Source organism: Strigops habroptila, chromosome 12 (assembly GCF_004027225.2).
Source record: "Strigops habroptila isolate Jane chromosome 12, bStrHab1.2.pri, whole genome shotgun sequence".
Taxonomy (NCBI): Eukaryota; Metazoa; Chordata; class Aves; order Psittaciformes; family Psittacidae; genus Strigops; species Strigops habroptila.
Window position 1 is genome coordinate 10,218,152 of NC_044288.2, and position 21,792 is coordinate 10,239,943.

General features: G+C 41.0%; 1 protein-coding gene across 1 annotated transcript; it reads left to right on the forward strand.

The window, feature by feature from the left end:
* Positions 1 to 164: 164 nt before the first annotated feature.
* On the forward strand, positions 165 to 21,337 carry DDX46 (DEAD-box helicase 46). Its single transcript, XM_030504432.1, has 23 exons — positions 165 to 282; positions 2,583 to 2,765; positions 3,040 to 3,180; positions 3,555 to 3,672; positions 4,422 to 4,587; positions 4,877 to 5,028; positions 5,337 to 5,450; positions 6,091 to 6,256; positions 6,605 to 6,725; positions 7,074 to 7,249; positions 7,685 to 7,806; positions 8,600 to 8,678; positions 10,475 to 10,557; positions 11,298 to 11,462; positions 11,833 to 11,995; positions 12,883 to 13,076; positions 13,642 to 13,779; positions 14,459 to 14,608; positions 15,258 to 15,455; positions 16,000 to 16,218; positions 17,848 to 17,992; positions 18,550 to 18,623; positions 19,360 to 21,337. The coding sequence occupies exons 1-23, from the start codon at positions 266 to 268 to the stop codon at positions 19,405 to 19,407; spliced, it is 3,132 nt and encodes a 1,043-aa protein (XP_030360292.1). The 5' UTR covers positions 165 to 265; the 3' UTR covers positions 19,408 to 21,337.
* The last annotated feature ends 455 nt before the right edge of the window (positions 21,338 to 21,792 follow it).

Here is a 21,792-nt window from a genome sequence, read left to right on the forward strand (position 1 = left end):
CCGCTTCCTCGGCAGTTCGGCCTGGATCGGGGGGGGTCGGGGTGTACCCTGTGCCCGGCCCCTTGCGGCGGGCGGGACGGCGGGAGCTGCCGAACGCTGCCAGCTTCGGGGGCGCTGCGCCCTCCGGCCGGCGGGGGGCGCTGCAGGCGAGCGGCGGCAGGAAGTGGGGGGGCCCTTCCCGCCGCGCCTCTCGTCGTCCCGGGCGCTGGGGCGGGGAATGGCCGCTGCCGTGTAGCGGAGGGACCGCGCCGCCGCCGCCGCCGCCATGGGCCGGGAGTCCAGGTGAGGCAGCGGGGACGGCGCCGCCACGGACCGCGACGGGGGCCGCGGCTGCCTCGGGGCGGCGGCGCGGGGCGGGCGGCTGTGTGCAGGGAACAAAGGGCGGCGGGCTCGCCGAGGGCCGCGGCGGGCCGCTGGGGCAGGCTCCGGGGCTGGGCCCGGCGCGGGGCGGGGAGCTCGGGGCCGGGTGAGGAGCCGGCGGGCCCGGCCCCTGGCGTTGGGCCCGAAGAGCCGGCGCTGGCGGGCGCGAACCCCGCGGAGCCCAGCTGGGCTCTGCCGCCTCGCTTGGCACGGATAGCGGTGGCGCAATGAGCCGGGTTGGGGGTGTTTTACCCGGATTAGAGGGTTTTGCTGGTTCTTCCGAAGTTCCTGCGGGATCACGCACCTCTCGTCCTCTCGCAGCAGGTGTAAACACCTGAGGAGCTGGAACCAGCTCAGCGGGGATGTGGCCGTGTACTCGGTGTGTCTCAGGTCGGGCCTGGTCTGGAGCTGCTTACACCTACCGGGCTTTGAGCCAGCTCAATAAACTACACGTGCTCTTGTGGCACATGGCTCCGTTTCCTAGTTTAACCAAACTATCCGGCTTTAACACCAAAACAGTGCCCTAATAGGCCCCACGTGCGGTTGTCCCTGCAGTGTAGCAGCTTCTGAGAGCCACAACTGAGATTTATACTGAGAGAGGCAGAGGAGGTGACATTTTAACAACCAGATTGGGTTCAAATCGGTGATTCAGCTCCCGTAGATAGCTCTAAATCGGTTTCAGACTGGCTGGCGCAGGGGTTGTTGCCAGCAGGACACTGTTAGAGACTGAGGCTGCAAAACCTCCTGGGAACTGAGCACCAAACTGCTCACCCTGAAGCAGGAGTCCCTCACTCACTACAGGACAGCTTCTCTTCTCATAGCGACAAGTGTTTTCTGTTTGGGCTAAAACTAATGTAAAAAGTGGGTTTAAACGTGTCTTAATTTTCTATTTTAATAGGTATAAAAAGTTCTAAAAGTGAGGGAATGCTGGGTGGAGGGGGGGTGGGCTGCGTGTGCTGGAGCTGATGGAAAGCAATGTTTGTCAGACTGGGGCTTTTGGAACCTGGAATCATGTCCGCTTTATTGCATGTAAGGGGAAAGTAAAACATAGTAATTTTGGTTGTCTAAAACACAAAGATTAGAAAGGGGGAGGTGTGGGGAGCAGATCCCAGGGCATTTTGTGGCAGAGATGCAAAGGAAATTAGAGCTGTCTTACACTGACAGATGTTCTTTGCATTCGCTTATGCTGTGGATCAGCAGTATATGGATATCATGCTGCTGCCGTACTGATTCCAAGTGTACACGGCACCTAAATATATCAAGGTGCTGAAATAAGCTTTATTTTTAGTGCCAATATGGTTGTAACACAACCCTGTGTGGCAGGGACAGAAGGGAGAGAAGGAGCTGGGGGCTTGAGGGCTTGTCTTCCCTCTTCTTCTTGCTTCCCAGGCTTGTTGGGAGAAAGGGCCTTTCGGTCCTGGGCTACAAGAGGGTGAACAAGGGCATTATTCTGGCTTGGTGGCCGAAGATCAGGAGATGGTCACCATAGAGGTCACTCTTTGACTTGTAGGCTCAGCTGAAGAATTTCCTATGTAATTCCTAGCCTTCAATAAAGAGTAAATGAGGGAGAGAGAGAGATTCCCATCTCATTCACACACCCCTTGGGCCTTGCTGACTTCTTCAAGCTTCTGTTGTGATGTTTGGTGACGTTATGGGATTTCTTTTCATGTCAGCATTGACCACTGCTGTGTCACCTATGTTCAGGGGTTTCTGTTTCTTGAATTGCAGCCTGAGAGCTTTTCTGCTGAGCGGAGGTGTCACTTACACGGCTAACCTGCATAAAAATGATGTATTGCATAAAAAGCAACAAAGAACAGTTTTATTTGTTCAACAGATTTTGAGGTGGCTTCAAAGGGTCTTTGTCTTTTCCTCTGTATAAAGCAAATCAGTGGATTTCTGAAAAGGAAATTGTTCTTCATGTTCTAGTGTTCTCATTATGTGCTTATAGCAGCACTCTAAAACAAAGCAAAACCATCACCAAGTAATGCCTCTAATTCCAGCATCATTAGGAGTATATATATATATATATACTGATTTATGTATATATTGATATCAATATATAGATATTAATCCGTTTGGCAAGATGATTACAAACGTTTAGAGATTCGAGAAGCCCAAGAGAAGTGATTATTTTTGGCCTGTCCACCTAAATGGGACCAATACCCTTTAACTGCAGATTGCTCTCACTGTAACCGTTCCTCTCTCTGTGCATCCATGGTCAGGCACTATCGGAAGCGCTCCGCGTCACGGGGACGCTCCGGCAGCCGCTCCAGGAGCCGTTCCCCGTCTGACAAGAGGAAACGTGAAGACAGACGCTCCAGAAGTCGGGATCGAGACCGGAGACGTGAGAGGTCCCGCAGCAGGGACAAGAGGAGGTCTCGGTCACGGGACAGGAAGCGCCAAAGGTATGACTTCCTAATCCCACCCAAAGGAGACACAAACGCCTGTCACCTGAACACTGGTGTCCTTCCACTGTGATGAGTTTGCTGTTGTTCAGGATGGATTTTATTGTGTTTAATGATTTTGGTAATTAAGTGGTTTCTAGCTACTGGTGCTGGAGTTTGTAAGCTCTTAGCAGTCTCGATGATTGTCGGATTCCTTTGACAACCTGTTCCTCAATAGCAGCTAAAATGACACTGTGATTACGTGCTAAGTAAATACAGTTTTGTTCCGTGGCAGACGTTCAAGAAGCAGAGAAAGGGAACGGAGCCGAGAGAGGAGAAGATCCCGGAGCCGGGAGAGGAGGCGCTCTAGAAGCAGGAGCAGGGGCAGACGGTCTCGATCCTCCAGTCCAAGCAAGAACAGGAAAGCAGAAAACAGGTATTTGTTCTCTGATATCATCATGACAAGGTATCACAGAACTGTTGGTAGCATGGAAAGAATCAGGCAAAGCTTTGGTTTGTAGAACGAGGAGAATATGATGTGACCGTACTTTACTGCTTAACATGTCTAATGCAGTTTGTTGTGAGAACCAAGGTGAATTGGTGGGTTGCAATAGATTCTACATTTCTGGTAGTTAAAAGGAATATTTCCATGACATGGAAAGATTCCCAGGGAAGCAATGTGCTTTGTAAGGTATTTGAAAACATAAATCACTACTGGGTGTTCAGAGTCCTGTTTCTATCCAGCACATGTGGATCCTGCCCCTGGGAAAAGCTTCAGTGTTCTCAGAACTCTTTGATCTCACCTTTCAGGTCAAGATCTAAAGAAAAGACAGACGGTGTGGAAGTTTCCAAAGAAAAGAAAAAAGACAAAGATGACAAAGAAGAAGAGAAGGATAAAGATGCGACCCCAAATACTGTGGCCACTGAGGTAGAAGCTTTTAACACATAGAAATTTAAAACATTAGAATTTAAAGTAGGAATTAAGTTAGCCATAGATTAGTGCATTAATGAAAGAAAACCTGTTCTTAGAGCTGGACAAAATCCCCACTGAGAGAGCATTCTCTTCAATAGCACACACTCCTGTCACTGGGTGTGCTTCTGGTTCTTGCAGAAGAAACATTCTTCTCAATTGAAGGTTTCAAACCTCTTAGACTATGAACCCCAGACAAGCCTGAAGGGTCTCTCGTTTGTCACAGATTAGGTGTCACCAGAGGAGCTGAACATTTTCTTGTCCTCTGGAGCCAGGCAGGAATCAAAGAACAGAGGGAGAGGGAAGCTCACTTTGCCTTATTCCATTATATGAGAAGTTGTGTCTAGATGAAGAATTCCCAAACCAGCAGTTTTAGCTGACTTTTCTAGAACAGCACATTGTTCCTAACCCTCCTTCGTTAGTAGCCATTGCATGGTCAGTGAGGGCTCCCCAGGCATAAACCAGTCACAGGCTTTTGTACCAGAAGGACCTTTGGAAGTAGAGGGTAACAGGATAATTCTTCAGCCTTTTCTCAGTCAATGGCTACAATGAGTTGATAGTTGATGTTAGTACTTTTCAGTTACTTCTGTTGGGATAAGTTGGTGGGTGTCCAGTCCCCGCTCACACAATGGTTGTAGTTGTTTGAAGAAGCACAGACTAAAGCCAGTGGCCATTAATTTTCACTGTTTGGTTGGGTTTTGTCATAGAATTTTGATCAGAACAAACTAGAAGAAGAAATGAGAAAACGAAAAGAGAGAGTGGAGAAATGGAGGGAAGAGCAACGCAAGAAGGCGATGGAGAACATAGGAGAGCTGAAAAAGGAAATTGAAGAGATGAAACAGGGCAAAAAATGGAGTTTAGAAGATGATGATGGTATTGAATTTTTCATATATAACAGTTGAAATACTTTTCTTGCTAGTATTGCATTATCTGTAAAGCATTTAATTACTTTTCAGAACTGTAAAGTAACAAAGCCTAAACCTGGTCATGGCTTCAGATGGTTTAAGTTATAATTGAGATTAACAAACTGGAGAGATTTGTATGAGGAAAAATGGTACAATAATAAAACTGGACTATAGTTATTTGGGTACAGTAATAATTCAACACATGTGAACACTTTCCTCTTTCCCTATTTTATTCCCATCTTTCTTGTTCATATTAGATGATGAGGAGGAAACTGCAGAAGGAGAAAAAGAAGGCAATGAGGTTGAAGATGAAGAGTTAGATCCTTTGGATGCTTATATGGAAGAAGTAAAAGAAGAGGTCAAGAAGTTCAATATGAGAAGCGTGAAAGGTGGAGGTGGGAGTGAAAAGGTAAAACCATTTATTAAACATTTGTGTTTTAATGTCCCAGTGGCTTTGGAAGAAAAGGGGGGAAATGCAAAAAGGCAAGAAGTCAGGTAGATGCACTTAATGCCTCTTTGCTTTAGCTTTAATTTCCTGGTGTTTTTATCAAGCTCAGAATATCAGGGATTATTCTGATGAAATTTCACTGAAGGAAGTGGGAAAAAAGCCCCAAACCATCATAATGCATTCAGCAGCACAGATACTCTGTGTGTTTTATGCAGTGTGGGGTTTGCTGTGTGTGATAGCACAATAATTCTTACTACCTGTTTTTATAGAAGTCCGGACCAACTGTTACCAAGGTAGTAACTGTGGTGACAACCAAAAAGGCAGCTGCAGAGTCAGAAAAGAAGAAAGGGGAGCTCATGGAGAATGACCAAGATGCAATGGAGGTAATGGAAACGTCTTGTATTTCTACTATGAAAGGCAACGTGCTTATTTTAAGAGACATGAGAATGGGGATAGTCCTGGGATTTATTTATCTCTTAGGAGATAAATATTTAGTTATTTAATTTGCAGAACCACAGTCACAAGATTTTTTGATCTTGCAATTTCTTGTTCCTTGTACTGTTGTTACAGCTTAGGAAAGAGTAGAAAGGAGTTTGTTTCTAGGGCTACAAAATGTGATGCCAAGTCATGTGTTCTAGTAGGCAGCGCACTAAGCCAAATATATAAGCATTTTGTGTTACACTGGCTGTAAATAACAAGTGTGTTTTAATAGGAAGAGGTGGTACAAGTGGTTAAATGGAAGCCGCCCTCTCTGGGTGTGGGTTCAGTGAGCTGGCTGCTAGTTAGTATTCATAAAGTTGTGAAAGTGATACAGAACATGGTGAAAGTTGAAGTTTGGGAGGAACATGGAGGAAATGGATGGAAGAATAGTTGGGACTCAAACTGAGAGCAGGTTTTCAGTGTGTGGTCCAAAAGAGTAAGGAGTAACTGTTGCTTCTGAGTAAAGTTCCTCCATAAATGAAAAACCAGAGCCTCTGGGAATACCATTCATCCTGATTTTCACACAAATTATAATCTGCACAGTATTCCTCAGAAGAGGAAGAAGTTGATCTTCAGACTGCCCTGACTGGCTATCAGACCAAGCAGAGGAAGCTGCTAGAACCAGTGGATCATGGAAAGATCGAATACGAACCTTTCAGGAAAAACTTCTATGTTGAAGTACCAGAACTAGCTAAAATGACTCAAGAAGGTAAGGGCAGATCTGACCAGAACACCTTGGGTCCTGTTAAAGAAAAGAATGGCAGGTTTTGATGTGTGAAGAAACAGCAAATTCTTCTGGAATTGAAGAGCATTTGGAGCAACTTTGTCTAGAAAAGCACTGAATCAGATCACTGTTATGGATAACTTCATACCATTATATATGAGGCTTTGACTGAAAAAGTTACCTGAGTCCTTTCCACCCACCTCCTGTATTTTTGTGCAACAAGCTAAAAGCTGGTTTTCTGGTGGTGATAAAATTAGTATTTGAAGAGTATCTTGATCAAGGTAGTAGAGAAGTGTCAAGTTTGACTCTGTTGTAATGCAAACTCTGTTTCAGAGGTGAATGTGTACAGGCTGGAGTTGGAGGGGATTACAGTCAAGGGAAAAGGCTGCCCCAAACCAATAAAAACCTGGGTACAGTGTGGTATTTCCATGAAGATTCTCACTGCCCTCAAAAAGTAAGCAAGCACTTTATGAACTAAATCATACTTTGCTCACTGTGTTCTATAATACATTTATGAGAAAAACCTTTTTGTTTGTCACGTAATGCAACACATCCATGTCTGTAGATGTTACATTTATAGTCAGCAGAGTGTTTATTGCTCTGTGTCGAACTACTGTTATGAACTATTCCTTCTGCCATTTGTATCATGCGTTTGCTGCTCCTTTTTAAGCTGTATATTTTGAATGGCACTGATATGTTCATGTAAATATGACTGCAACTTTTTTTTAGCATGACTTTGCAATTCACATCTGTCAAATCCTATTTTGTTCTTAAAATATCTTTTGGTTTTCCTTTCTTCAAGGCATGGCTATGAAAAGCCCACTCCCATTCAGACCCAGGCTATCCCTGCAATTATGAACGGCCGTGATTTGATCGGCATTGCTAAAACGGGAAGTGGGAAAACTATTGCATTTCTATTGCCCATGTTCAGACACATTATGGATCAGAGAGCATTAGAAGAAGGAGAAGGTCCCATAGGTACACAGCTTTGATTTTCATAATTGCTGTTTAAATAACTGAAGAGTCAAGCATATGCTTTAGAAGGGTCTTCAGTTTTTCTGTTGGCTATAGGGAGGAATATTTACTTACTAATGTCCATTAATGAGTGGCTTTTTTAAATTGAATTAATGCTCACCATGATACTGAATGGTGTTTGTGATCACTGGGCTGTCTGATGCTGTTTCAAGAGCACTCGGTATATCTGGGAGATCTTACTGCTTTGATTTTGAAACTTTGATCAGATTTCCACCCCCACCCACCCCATGCTGTCTGAATTATATGTGGTTTTTTAAATGTAATTTCAAGAAAAGCATAAGTAAATTGCTGTAAACATCATTACAAAATATTAACTTCTATTATATAAATAACAACATCTCTCATTACCAAGGCTGATGAAAGTACTGTGCTTTTCAGCTGTCATCATGACACCTACTCGTGAGTTGGCTTTGCAGATCACCAAGGAGTGCAAGAAATTCTCCAAGACCCTTGGGCTTCGAGTTGTCTGTGTTTATGGAGGGACAGGAATCAGCGAACAGGTATGCAAAGAACACACCTTACTTGTCACATAACTCCTGAACCTCAGTGTTACCTTTGCAGTGAATTTACTTTCTTTCTCTCTCCATAAATCCAGTACACTTGTGTAACCTTCGTTATGTATCTTCTCTGTATGAGTGGAGTAATGCAGAAGCTTAAGCATTTGCACATAACATAGCCTTAAACATACTGATCTTCTTGAAAATTCTGAAAAGTATGAGTTGTCCTCCAGCTTAGGTTGTTGGAGGTTGCTCTTTTGGGAAGCAGTTTTCCAAAGACTTACAGAAATTGCTGTGTAAAATCTTCACATAAACAAGTCACACTAGTAGAACAGCTACAGTATTGCAATATAAGCCTGGAGAAGAGAAGGCTCCAGGGAGACCTTAGAGCCACTCCAGTGCCTAAAGGGGCTGACAAGAAACCTGGAGAGGGGCTTTGGACAAGGGCCTGTAGGGACAGGCCAAGGGGAATGGCTTTAACCTGCCAGAGGGGAGATTGAGATGAGCTCTGAGGCAGAAGCTCTTCCCTGTGAGGGTGCTGAGGCGCTGGCACAGACTTTTCCCAGAGAAGCTGTGGCTGCCCCATCCCTGGCAGTGTTCAAGGCCAGGTTGGACACAGGGGCTTGGAGCAACCTGCTCTAGTGGAATCTGTCCCTGCCCGTGGCAGGGGTTGGAGCTGGATGAGCTTTAAGGTCCCTTCAGCCCAAACCAGGCTGGGATTCTATGATACATGTTATTAAAAAAACACCAAGCAAAACCCCACTCTAACAGTTTGTTCACTGTGTTTTAAAATCAGATTGCTGAACTCAAAAGAGGTGCTGAAATAATTGTTTGCACACCTGGGCGTATGATTGACATGTTAGCAGCTAACAATGGTGAGTAGCAAACCTTTTCCTATGGAGAGTTTTTTATATTTGTTGTGTAATTCTAACAAATTCAAAGATCATGTATTTTGATAAATGGTCTTATGGAATTTTCTTATATCTCTTCAGGCTGCACTATCTTGCTATTGAGAATGTATAGCAGTAATGATAGGTTAAATCAAATATTGGTTTGACTGTTTTGGGGAGGACAGGAAATATGACATTCTTGGGTTTCTGAGAATGTTTATCATTGTTAAACTTAAGATGTGCTGGTCCAAATTCTTTAAGTTCAAGTCATGTAGATAAAGGTTTTATAGAGTTGCTTATTTTATCTGCCCACTGAACCTTTATTATCATTAGTGTAGCTCAGCAGTTACCACTTGTACCTGAGAGCCTCTGACTCTGCCTTTATCTGTTGGTTTTCAAAACCAAAGAAGCCCTCCCTAAATAACTATTCAAAAGTAAAAGAACTGACCTTATATCACATATTCAGATTGATTCATCTGAGCCACTGCAGCTTTAAGAGGTTTTGTCCTAGTGTAACCATTGCATGCTTATTAGATAAAGTTTTATTATTAAATTATTCCACATCAAAACCTCTACTAAACTGTTGACATTATTTAACTTCTGTGGAAAAAGTACCTTCAAGACATATAGAACTGGGCTTCCAAGACTTAAATCGTCAAAGGTAGGTACATTAATGCTGTTCCCAAGTAATTTTACAAAGTTATTATTTGGGGATGAAAGTGTTAAGATGTTAAATAGATATGTAGATTTAAAGAAATACCTATTTTGTTCCTTAAGCCTGAATTCCATACCTTAAAAAATGCAGCGCTAAATCTCTACCAAGTAATTTGAGGATTCAGCTCCAATTTGCTGAAGCTGAAAGGACCAAATTCTGCTGTAGTTTGATAGGCACATGTCTGAGTGGTACTTGTAGGAAGGGTGAGAAATCTGTTCCATTCCGAGAGCATTTGACAGTGGCGCTCCACAGCTGTTTGGAGCTGAATGTGTTCACGTGTTTATATCATTTGAGAATATGATTCTTAAATCCTTCCGTTAAATCCTCCTCGTGAAAGGGAATCTCTTGGCCATTTGTTTGGGAAGGGTGTTAATTATCCTGTCCATCAGAACCTCTAAATGTTCACAGATACACAACTTTGTTTCCAGCTGTCCCAGAGTTTGGGGTGGTCCTTAAATTTAGTCGTGTTACTGGGTAGGTTTCAATCTTTGTATATTCACTTTGAAAAGACTGCTTACTCTGTTTTATGCCTATTACTAGCATAGTTAGCTTAGAATTAGTATGATTATCCTCAACTAGTTATCTCTAGCTCCGAGGAAGCGTTACAGATGATATGTATGAGAGGAGTTTTTCTGAGGCTGCAGCAGTTAGCACTGGGCTTTGCCTTCCACACATGCGCTGTAATCTCTAATATGTTTTTTTCTAGGTGTCGCTGTCAGATAATGGCTGATGTGGCTCCTTGCTTCATCTCAGTCTTAGTTTTATGATGTGTTTTGGCGAGGGCACTTTTCTGAATTTTACAGGTTCTTCTGGCCCTATGATGGTATGCAAGAGAAGAGTTTGACAAACTAAAAGGGCCTTGTGCATACTTACACGTTTCCCACAATGTATTCCTGATTAAAATGAGAACATGAAAATTCACATTTAGTGAATTTTTTTAAAGAATAAATTAATGTCTTTGTTAGAAGATAGTGAGACTATAAAACATTTAAAAAGTTATTCCTGAGGGGAAGCTTGATTTCCGTTTGATTTTGTTTCCCATGTGCTTTTTCCTCTCCTTTCACAGGTCGGGTGACAAATCTCCGTCGAGTCACATACGTTGTACTTGATGAAGCAGACAGAATGTTTGACATGGGTTTTGAGCCTCAGGTAATTAATGACAGGAGTGATATTGTCACAAGATGTTCTTTGCCACTCCACAGGATTTTGCAGTGCTATGCTATTATTACACTGCCAAGGAGTGCTCAAGAAGATGTGCTACATATGGACAACAGTTTAAACTGACTCTTTAATTTCTCTACTCTCTCTAATGCTTTGTTTTCAATAATTTCATGCGTAAACTTGCTATTTTTTTTACACACTTGTTTTGGATACGTTTAGCCATCTTGTAGTCCAATGTAATGCTTTGATTCAAGTGTCATATTAGTAGTAAGCTACACTGCTTATACTTCCTGGTAAAGCCTGCTTATACTTCCTAATGTCTCCTGGTAAAGTCATGCAGAAAACAGGAACAAAATGTTGGAAGCGTTAGTGACACATTCCTTGCTGGCAGATTCGGGCATCCAGGACTATTTCCAGTTGCCATCAGGTTCTGTTGTCCCCCAAAACTAGGAAAATTACTGTATTTCATCTCTTGAGCTGTGGAGTTGCTGCATGTCTTAAGGTTTCTGCTGGGCTGTTGTCAGGTTGCATATTGCCACTCAACTTCCTTTCTCATCCAGCAAGTTTTGCCTGTCTTCCAATGCCAGCACCTAGGTCCCAAGAGGAAATCTGGAAAGAAATGTTTTGTAGTCTGTGTAGTGCGGATACCACCTAGCTTCAAAGATGACAGCTCTGTCTGTGTGTGAAGTTCAGTTACAGCACTAACAGGGGATCTTCTCTTAAACCAGGTTATGCGCATTGTAGACAACGTCAGGCCTGACCGTCAGACTGTCATGTTCTCTGCTACTTTTCCCAGAGCTATGGAGGCACTAGCTCGGAGAATCCTCAGTAAACCTATAGAAGTGCAGGTTGGAGGCAGAAGTGTTGTCTGTTCTGATGTGGAGCAACATGTTGTGAGTATCACACGTCTGCCTTGCTTACCTTCTCCTTTGCTTGCAAAATACTCCTGGCAAGATTGAATGTGGCCACAAAGCTATATTCAAAGCACCAGTATAGCCACAAAACTTCTACTTTTAGAAGTTTAGACCTTACTAAATGTGAACTCAGAATAAACTAGCATCTCAATCTGCAAATGCAATGTGATCATTCTTTTTTTGTTTTTGCCTTATCCTACTGAGCTGAACAGTACTTTCGCCCCTGACTGTGGAAACAGCCTGGGAAAGTCCTCTCTTGTTCCTGATTTTTGTTTGTGTGTGCCCTGAAGGTGTTTAATGACTGAAGATACAATTTATACTCTTCCTACTTTGGTATGTCTTTCTCCAGATTGTCATAGAAGAAGAGAACAAGTTTTTGAAGTTACTGGAGCTCCTGGGACACTATCAGGAGAAAGGATCAGTGATCATATTTGTAGATAAACAAGAACATGCTGATGGGTTGTTGAAAGATCTAATGAGAGCCTCTTACCCTTGCTTGTCTCTTCATGGAGGTAATCTGCAATCTTAATGGTTTACATTAACAACTCCAAACTAGAATATTGTATTTAGTAGTTACAAAGAGAGGCTACTTAGTTCCTGTATAGTACCAATTGTTATTTCTTCCTAAGCAGGTTTTGCTTTAAAAGTGAGCAAGAGTTTTGTTTCTTGATTCGAAATAGACAGGATAGTTTTCTGTAATTACTCATTATTGTTCCCTGTGAGATGTCATCAGATGCCAAATCTTGTTTCTGTGCAGCAGAGTTGTTACTGAGAGTTAACACCTCCCAGGGAATATTACTAACTACTTGCTGTTGTAGAGGAGCGAATGCTATTGGGGGATATTATATGATATTTTTATTTGAGATTGCACAATAATAGCAGCTGTTGTTTCACTTTTCTGACATCAAGTAGGAATAGAATGGATGTAGTTTAGTAGCAAGAAGAGGAAATCTCTTTTTGAACATTGTCCATCCCAGAACATTTTAAAACTTTATATATATAATGCTCTTAAAAATGCAGTAACCAGTAAGTACAAACCACTGCTCATTAGTGGAAGAAGGAAAAATACTCTCATTCTTCTGAGACTTCTGTTGCCTTTAGAGAACAGGCAAAGCCTCCAGGTGAGGTCTTAGTTGAATACAAGAAGTCAAACAGAAAATCATATTAAAGAAACTTTTGAGGATCTTGGTATGGGTAAACAGCTTTTTGTAGTAGAAGAACTTCACGGTTTTGTTATTCTGGATAATAGACTAAGATTTATAATTCTGGCTAATACCCTTTGCCTCTAAAAGTGTGAATGTATTGTGAATGTTATTTGCTTAGCTTTTGCTTGTTGGAAGTTGGTGTGTGGCTCTGGCACAAAGCAGAGCTTGCTAACGAACTGTTTGGTTTCTGGCAGGCATTGATCAGTATGACAGGGACAGCATCATTAATGATTTCAAGAATGGAACTTGCAAACTTCTGGTGGCCACATCTGTAGCAGCGAGGGGGTTGGATGTAAAACAGTTGATGCTGGTGGTCAATTACAGCTGTCCCAACCATTATGAAGACTATGTGCACCGAGCAGGAAGAACTGGACGAGCTGGCAATAAAGTATGGATCAGCATTTGTCTGGTTTGGTTCTACTGAAAGTTTGTCCTTATTTATTGCTTGATCAAGGTGTTCCCAAGGGATAGCTACAGAGGGAGTAGTTTATATTATTGTTGGGAAGAGGGGTTTCCTTTGAAGTGCATTTGAGTGATTGTGTGTAAGATACATTCTGAATTTCAGCACTATAAAAGTTGGAACTGACATGTAGCTCTGATGTATGAATGTTCTTTTAAATCCCATCTGTTGGCTGAAAGTTTGGGTGCTTTTCACTGTTGGAAATGTGCCCTACTAAATTTGTAAGATCTTATTTTCCAAACTTTTAACCATGACAAGACTGAAAGGAAAAACTTAGGTTTCTACCCTCTGTGGTTGATTACCTCAGTATCAGCTTCCTGGGAAATCACATTATTCATTCCACATTCCTGATAAAAAGTAGTTTAAGCAGGAATATCATGGCTGCTTTTATTGACCAGAACAGCAGCATCTGTGCGGGGGTACTTCCATAAATTTAGAGATAAAGTGTCTTTAGAGATCTTTTTTTATTATCTTTTAAATTCACTTTGACCAGGGCTATGCATACACATTCATTACTGAGGATCAGGCACGGTATGCTGGTGATATCATTAAGGCTTTGGAATTGTCCGGGAATCCAATTCCTACTGATTTAGAGAAGCTCTGGGCTGACTTCAAAGACCAACAGAAGGCTGTAAGTAATTCTTTCTTCTGTAGTGGGCTTTGGGCTGAGTTTAATGCGTGTGAACGTGGGTGTAGTTGTGCAGTGTATATACGTAGGTTATCTCACTGACATCACTGAGCCCACATATGTATGCGTCGGAAAGTGTGGAAGTGTTTTGGGGATTGGGATCTTGAACGTCATTTACAGGACTGTGCTTGAGAATTTGAATATTATCATCTGGCATGTGGTAGGGAAACACCTATTGTGTAAGGGGCACTTTGGCTTTTATCAAAATCCACATAAAAGATGATGAAGTTCTTTCACAGAATCTGTATTATTATTTCTAGAGCTCTCGCCATCTGAGGATCTTGCTCATGCTGAGAAGAGTGACTTCGGAGTTTTTCTGATAGAAAAACTGGAGGGTTCTATTTTACTGCACTTGAAAAGCATTTAAATACGTACTTACAGAAAACCCCAATAGTGATTGTTTCTATTTGCTGAATTAACACAGCTTTTTTATCAGACTTCATTGTAAAATACCATTTGTAAATTTGAAGGGCTTTCTAAGTGTGCTAGGATTTGCTTTTTAAAATAAATAATCTAAAATAAACTTTAAAATAAGTATTTTTCTAATTTTATAGTTATTTTCTGACTATCAAAATTGGGATTTTAAACTTCCAAGTATGAAGATGTATGTTTTTATTTTCAGGAGGGAAAGCTGATTAAAAAAAGCAGTGGATTCTCTGGCAAAGGTTTTAAGTTTGATGAAACAGAACAGGCTTTGGCTAATGAAAGGAAGAAGCTACAGAAAGCAGCTCTTGGCTTGCAAGACTCAGATGATGAAGATACAGCTGTCGATGTAAGCACCTGAAAATAAGATTTAAATTGCTTAAAGATTTCCAATATATTTGGTTTTCCCCAGTAGGTTACATGACACGTTGCAGAATACATGGATTTGTGTTACTCCATGTCCTTTGCTACTGACTTAATTAAATTCCATTAGTAGATCTGGATGTATTCTTTGATATAAAGCATAAATAGCTTGGAAAATCAAGATCTGTAATGATCTTGAAAGTCTCTTTCTGACTTACTTGTACTTTATACTTAATATATGTGGTTATGTATATGTCATATAAATTCTTTATACTACTAATCTTGTATAAATGAAATAGAACGATTGCCCTCAGTTACAGTCATTTATTTTACTTGCAGTGTTTTAAAGAAATTCAGAGTAGCCTTTTCTATGTCTAAATCCTTATATTCCTTCCTTAGTGTTTGTTAGACTCCTGTTTTATGACCTTGGGAGTAAACACTGTGCTCAAGCTTTTTCCTGATTAGCAGATCATCTGTTCCTTTTGCTGAGTTGTAGTTCTGGGCCAGCTTCTACCATTTAAATGAGATTAATTTCTTTAAAAGTGTATAAACTAAATGCACCTTCGTGTTTTCTTTAGGGTGGTGAGATTACCTAATGGTAAATGCAGTGATCTAATAATTGTTGTTTTCTTCAGATTGATGAACAAATTGAAAGCATGTTCAATTCAAAGAAAAGAGTAAAGGACATGGCAGCACCAGGAACATCAAATGCTCCTACACCATCCGCTGGAAATGCAGAGAAATTGGAAATTGCTAAAAGACTGGCTTTGAGAATCAATGCTCAGAAGAATCTTGGAGCAGAGGCACAAGTATTGGTCCCCTTCCACTTCAAGGTCAGTTGTTGTTGTTCAATTCTTAGTTGTGTGGCTGCCATTTCATTTAGTGTTTCTGCACACCACTAACATTACCACATTATTTAGCTCATCTGTGCTGTGCTAACTCCAGTGACAAGTTGTAGGATTTGTAGTTGAGCTAATATGATAATAAGATTTAATACAGAACTGGAAATGCTTTGTCTGCCCTGGCAAAGGGTTAATTCATTACTGAGATATTAACACAATTGGGTTTTGTCAGCCTTAGCGGAGTTGCAGAACATCTTTCTCTGAAGCATGTGATACACAATCCATTTAGATTTAGGTCATTGTGGTCTGGAACGTCCAAAGGTATTTTGAGCTAAAGATACAAAAGACCAGTAAGATCTTTTCTATGCGGGTGTTAGGGGAGTTATTGAGAAGGGAAAGAGAAGTTTGGAGACAAATAACTGTATTTGTTATGTGGACAATTATATTACATAGAAAGCTTTATTGAAAGCCTTGTTGGTTTATATAGGACTTCTTTAAGCTATCTTGTTGCCAACATGGACCTGTCTTTTTACAGGATGTGATGCAGCAGGCTACAAACGCTATCCTGAGAGGAGGCACAATTCAAGCTCCTACTGTATCTGCCAAGACCATTGCAGAGCAACTGGCTGAAAAAATCAATGCTAAGCTCAATTACGTACCCATAGAGAAGCAGGAGGAGGAGAAACAGGATGGAGGACAAAACGAATCCTTCAAGAGATACGAAGAAGAATTAGAGATCAATGACTTCCCACAGGCAAGTAACCACTTTGCTATAATCAAGTGTAAGTGAGCATTATTTAACAAAGGCTATCCTTAGAGCTCAGACTATGATTGTGCCAATACAATATCTGGTCTCTATTTCTTATCATACCTAATTGAAATCACTGCATTATCTGTGGTCACTTCCTAGCACAGTGCTTTGGACATATTCCAGAGAATATCAGAAAAAACAAGTGTTTCTTGTCATATAGAAATCTTTCCAATGACTTCTCTTACATCTAAATCTTTGTCACTATTTAGCTTTTCATTTCAAAGGCCATACTCCTGTGACTGACACTGCTCTTTGCTTTTTTAATGACCTGTGTATTTTTGCCATTCAGAACATTGCTGCTCTGGCCTACCTCATTTGTTATTTTGACCATTTGTATTCCACATTATCAAGCACAAATTCATCACTGAGAATCATCACTGTCCCTGGGAAACCTTTAGAGGGAGGGGGACTCATCTTGTACTGTAGACGTGTGTAACACTGAGCACAGTGCAGATCCGAGGTGACAGGGATAAAGTAAGATAAAATCAGTGCCTAAAGCAAGAAGTCAGCTGACTCTGTAAGCTGGTTTTTATAGAAGTACTACGCAACCATTCAATATCATCACGTGTAAGTTACACATAGGGCAGCCTCTTGATGGTGGGTGAGTCATTTTATGATGGGTGTTGATAAGGTACCTCTTAGAGAGAGAATATGTAACAGGCGCAGTTTGGATCCAGGGAAAAACAACTTGCCTTTAGAGGCCGTATTCCAAAGCTGGCTTCTGGAAAAGCACTGGTTTAAGGCAGGAGACATGGGATGTTTGCTCAGCCTACCACAAGTGGGAAACCAAACGGGGACTGGAGGGGATCATTCTTCCTGTCAGAAATAGCTTTGCCTTTATGCCAAGGCAGCGTGAGCTTCTCCAGCCTCATCCTAAGTCCTGTAACTTGGAATGTCAGAGCTCACCATGACAAAAATTGTCTCCATCTGCAAGTAATATGCAACAATCTACTAGTTACTTTGTAGTAATTTCATTGTCTAAATTAATGGGATGCATTTATCAGGAAGTATTTTTGAGGGTATTGTAGAGATTTGGGACAATTTTTACAGGGTTCTGAAAAACAACTGGCAGTGTTTATTCCTTAGGCTTTATTTATAGAGATTTTAAGGTTTACTTATTTGTGTCTTTTACCAGTGAACTGGGTAGAAATAAATGGCATTTATTTTGTTAGAGATGTATTTGCAGCCATTAACAGTATCTGTTTGCCCTTGAAGTCTATTCCTGTACAAAAAGTGCTAAATAAAATACTTAAGTGCTGCTTCAGAAAATCATAAGAAAAAAATACAAGTTTTAAACTTTCAGTGTAGCAAAGAGGAAGGTCTTCAGAGTTCTTGCTTCAATAATACTATGCCTCCTTTCTCTTTTCTCCTTCTTCCATAACTTTATCTTGCTGACACAAGATGCAGATCTTTTTAAATATATCTGCATAAAAATAAGTGGCTGAAATTTCAGCCTATGTTTTGCAGTAGTGCTGTGGCTGATTGCTACAGCGCAGTGCTCCTCTTTGTCTAAAATGTCAGCTGTGTGATGCCCTTCTCCGTGTTGATCCTCCCATGTCCTTTACCTTGCAGACTGCCAGGTGGAAAGTTACCTCCAAAGAGGCGCTACAGAGAATCAGTGAATATTCTGAAGCTGCTATTACAATCAGAGGAACTTACTTCCCTCCGGGCAAAGAACCCAAAGAAGGAGAACGAAAGATTTATTTGGCTATAGAGAGTATGTATTCTTTTTATAAATATATTGTCATGAAAGATAGGAGTCTAGTTTTGTGATTAGACGTGGAGTCACTGTAGTCATAGTGTCTGGGTGCTCAGACTCACTGTAGTTACTCTGCAGTTACTGAAGAAACACTCTCTTTATCTTAATACGCATTCTCAAATGATACGTGGAGATCACAGAGATGCTTCTCCTCAGGGTAAGCACAAAGACGTCTTTGCCAGAGTGAAATAAGGAAGAAAATAGAATTGTGTGGGTTTTGGCTTTTAAAGGTATGAGGAATTACATCAACTGCAACAAAAACCTTGCAAGTTTTACTGTGGTTGAGTAGAGTAGAAACCTCTCATCCAAGGTGTTTTTGAATAGTGTAATGTATGACTGGTTTAAGTATCTTCCTTAGGACACAGCCTAGCTGTGGCAGTCTGTTCAGTACCGGAGTGTTCTTCAGCAAATGGGTGAAGATACTGAGCAAGCTTTAAAGTTTCTGAAAATAGCCACAGTGGTTATTCTGTAGGCTTCACATACAGAAAATGTTTCACCTCCTTTTTTGTCTCCAGGTGCCAACGAACTGGCTGTACAGAAAGCAAAGGCAGAAATCACACGACTTATAAAAGAGGAGCTCATCAGATTGGTGAGTGAAATATCCAGAATGCAGAGGGAAAGTGCCTTAATTTATGCTTTATGAGATCGATTTCTACAAATGTTGGCACTCAGGCTTGCATTTTTATTAACATCAGGGCTTGGGAGCTATAGATCTCAAAAAGACTATTTCACTGAACAGCTTAGGAAATATATTGCTGTGCTCAGCCAGCCAGCCACGCAGCTGTTATCCAGCCAGCAGATGGAGATAACACATTAGCAGAGCTTTTTGAGTGAAGACCCCTCAAAGAGTTAGGCCCCGATAAATTTCCTCATTTCAGCACCATGAGGCAGGGGAGAGGAGAATTTCTCTGCTCATTTGAATACTTTACATGCATTGAGGGATTTGTTTTGCTACAGCTTTACAGCGTACCCAGCTAATAATGGCTGTGTTCAACATTCTCCTCTTTCAAATGAGATAATGTCTTGAGAAATCACATTCTCAGCTTTCTCTAGGCTAACATTCAGTGCTACTACACGATACAGTGTCTTTGGCTTTTTAAGTAGCCATTGAGATCAGCACTCAGTTCCACTGGTCCTGCTGAGCCATTGAGAGTTTCGTTTCTTACACAAAATCATTGACCTCCCCATGAAAATGTTTTCCCTAGGAAGGAGATTTCTAAGGAACTGCTGATTTACACAGAAGGTGGATTTATTAGTGGGGGTTTATTGCAATTCCTTTCTCCATTTGCACTTTTAACTGTGCTTGTGCTCTCCTTTATTTGCAGCAAAATTCGTACCAACCAACCAACAAGGGAAGATACAAAGTTCTCTGAGCATTTGGGGTTACGTGTGTGCCAGTGGCTGGTGCGTGACACTTCGTGGCTTCTGTTGTTTTTGCTGTTTACACTGCTTATTGTAAATTAAGGACTTTTTTATTTTGTCTTGCGGACATTTTTTAACAGGAAATGGATATTTGCTGAAACATCTGAATTCTCTCCACTAAAGTTATCAGTCTTAATGCAGAGCAGTTTGGGCGGAGCATGATTTAATTTAAAGGTGCAGTTTATATACTTTTCATCATAAAGAATATAAAATAAACCAGATTTTGATTTTTCTGACAGACTGTACTGTTCAGTAAATGAAACAACAGTGGGATTTGTGTTGGAAATTGTACCTGCTTCATATTGTGGGGATGGGTCACGCCATATCAGTTTATACTGGGAAAATGATACAACACCAGAATAAAGGCAGGATTTTCTCCTGATCCATAGCATCTCTCTGGCTGGTTCACACACATTCCCTCCCTGCACAAACATCCCCCCAACGTCAGAGAGTCGTGCAGTGATCAGAGAAGAGAATTTTATCCAGGAATACTTGAGGTCTAGTTTTAAGATCTTCTTATCCTTGACACGTCCCATTTTGTCTTTATCATCCAGGTAACAGAATAACTCTGTGGGGTTTTTGTAAGGTGAAATGTTTTGTAGTATGAAACTACTTTTCTTGGTTTTTTTCTAAACATCAGAATTCTAGGATTTGATTTTTTTTTCCTCATTCTCTGACATAGGAATGAAAGCTTGCTTAGCTTAAAAAGAAATTGTCAGGAAAAAAAGGAGGAACCTCTTTTGTAATGATATATGACTTTGTCACTTTTTTATAGTGTTCTTATATATACATTTAATGTGATTTTCCCCCCCCAGGGTTGTCATCTTTATTACTGTAAGGACATGGCTTTAAATAAAAATGAATGATGATATTTATGAGTGAATTCCACAACTATTGACTATCACTGCAGTCAGCAAGCTACTGGGATAGGCAAGACCTTTCTTCTTGAGGTCTCATCCCCATAACCATTAATATTCATGATGGACACTTACTACTCTTAAGCAATTAACTTTCCTGTCTACTTACCTGGAGCCTAAGTGGTAGCAATTTGAATTGTGTCATTCTAGCAGCTGGAAGACTTTCAAGATGATGACTTTCAAAAGGACTTTTGTAGGAAGCTTTTCTTACCTGACACCTTGAGATGTGTCATTTTAAACCAGCTGTGTATATACTGCTTTAACCCTGGTGAAGACAAATCATACAATCTGCATCATGGCTGTATAAATTCACAACTTCTGTTTCCAAACTTCAGGTAATTTAAATGACTCGCTCTGTTTGCATACAACTGTCTGTTACTTGAACATCAGTGTGTCTTATCTGCAACATAGGAAAGGAATGATTATACCAACTTAACAGTATGCATTTAGGATAAGAACACCCATAATGTAGCACTTGCCCATGTTAATACAGCGTGTAGAACAAAGAGAAGCAGCACACACAGGAACACTTCTCAGTTTAAAACAAATCTCAAACTAAAGCCCTGTGGTTCCCTTTAAATACATCAGGATTCCTTCCCTTAACAACTGGGGTTTGGTGTGTTTCATACAACCTGTTTGTTGAACTGTCTGACTTCTTGACAGCATGCCCCCAGAAAAGTGACAGATTTGGGTGTATTTAATGAAGAGCATTTTCAAGTTTGGACAGCCTGATGCTTCCTTAAAAAACCTTGTTTCAAAATGTTCATACGTATATGCTGGTATCTCCTAAAAAAGGCATGAGGGAGACGTTCTTGTGACTTCCAGCTTTGCACTGTTGGATTTCAGAGATGCAACAATGTATAATCCTTAACTTCCTGGGGTTTTTAAATGCAATGTCAATATTCCTATGTTTTTTAAATTCCAGCAAAAAATAAAAATACTTTCAATGTATATTTTTCAGAAACTGTCTTTCTGAATAGCTCATCTGTTTGCTGCACTTACATCGAAGACATGTTATAGTAATGAAAAGTGTTATATTTAGTTCTTTCCAGGGGTATCCACGGACATAGGCGAGATCTTTACAAACATCACAGTTTGGCTGCTTTCCAGGGAATGTGCCCCAGGCAGATTCCTGTTGCCAGTTGTTGGAAGAGCACAGGAATGCTGTATTTCTTCTTTATTATTATTTTTAATACACGTAAGCACAGCTTGTTCTGTTATCTGCCCAAGGTGATGTGCTACCAGCTTTTTAGGTTGCCTTATGCTTGCAGTGCTTGAGTAAACAGCGGTGTGTTGTGGGGATAGGTGATACAGGTATTTGGTGCTGGATCATGAATGAGTTTTAGCTTGTGCTTGTCGTGGTGATGTGGTGGTGTCATTATGCAGTGGTGGTGGCAGGGGTGATTGCTCTTCTCAGGG

Bases quoted from the DNA above. Each gene is read 5' to 3' on its own strand.
- DDX46 (XM_030504432.1), top strand. The intron at 6,726-7,073 runs GTAAGCAAGCAC...CCTTTCTTCAAG, and splicing joins ATTCTCACTGCCCTCAAAAA to GCATGGCTATGAAAAGCCCA. The intron at 11,463-11,832 runs GTGAGTATCACA...GTCTTTCTCCAG, and splicing joins CTGATGTGGAGCAACATGTT to ATTGTCATAGAAGAAGAGAA.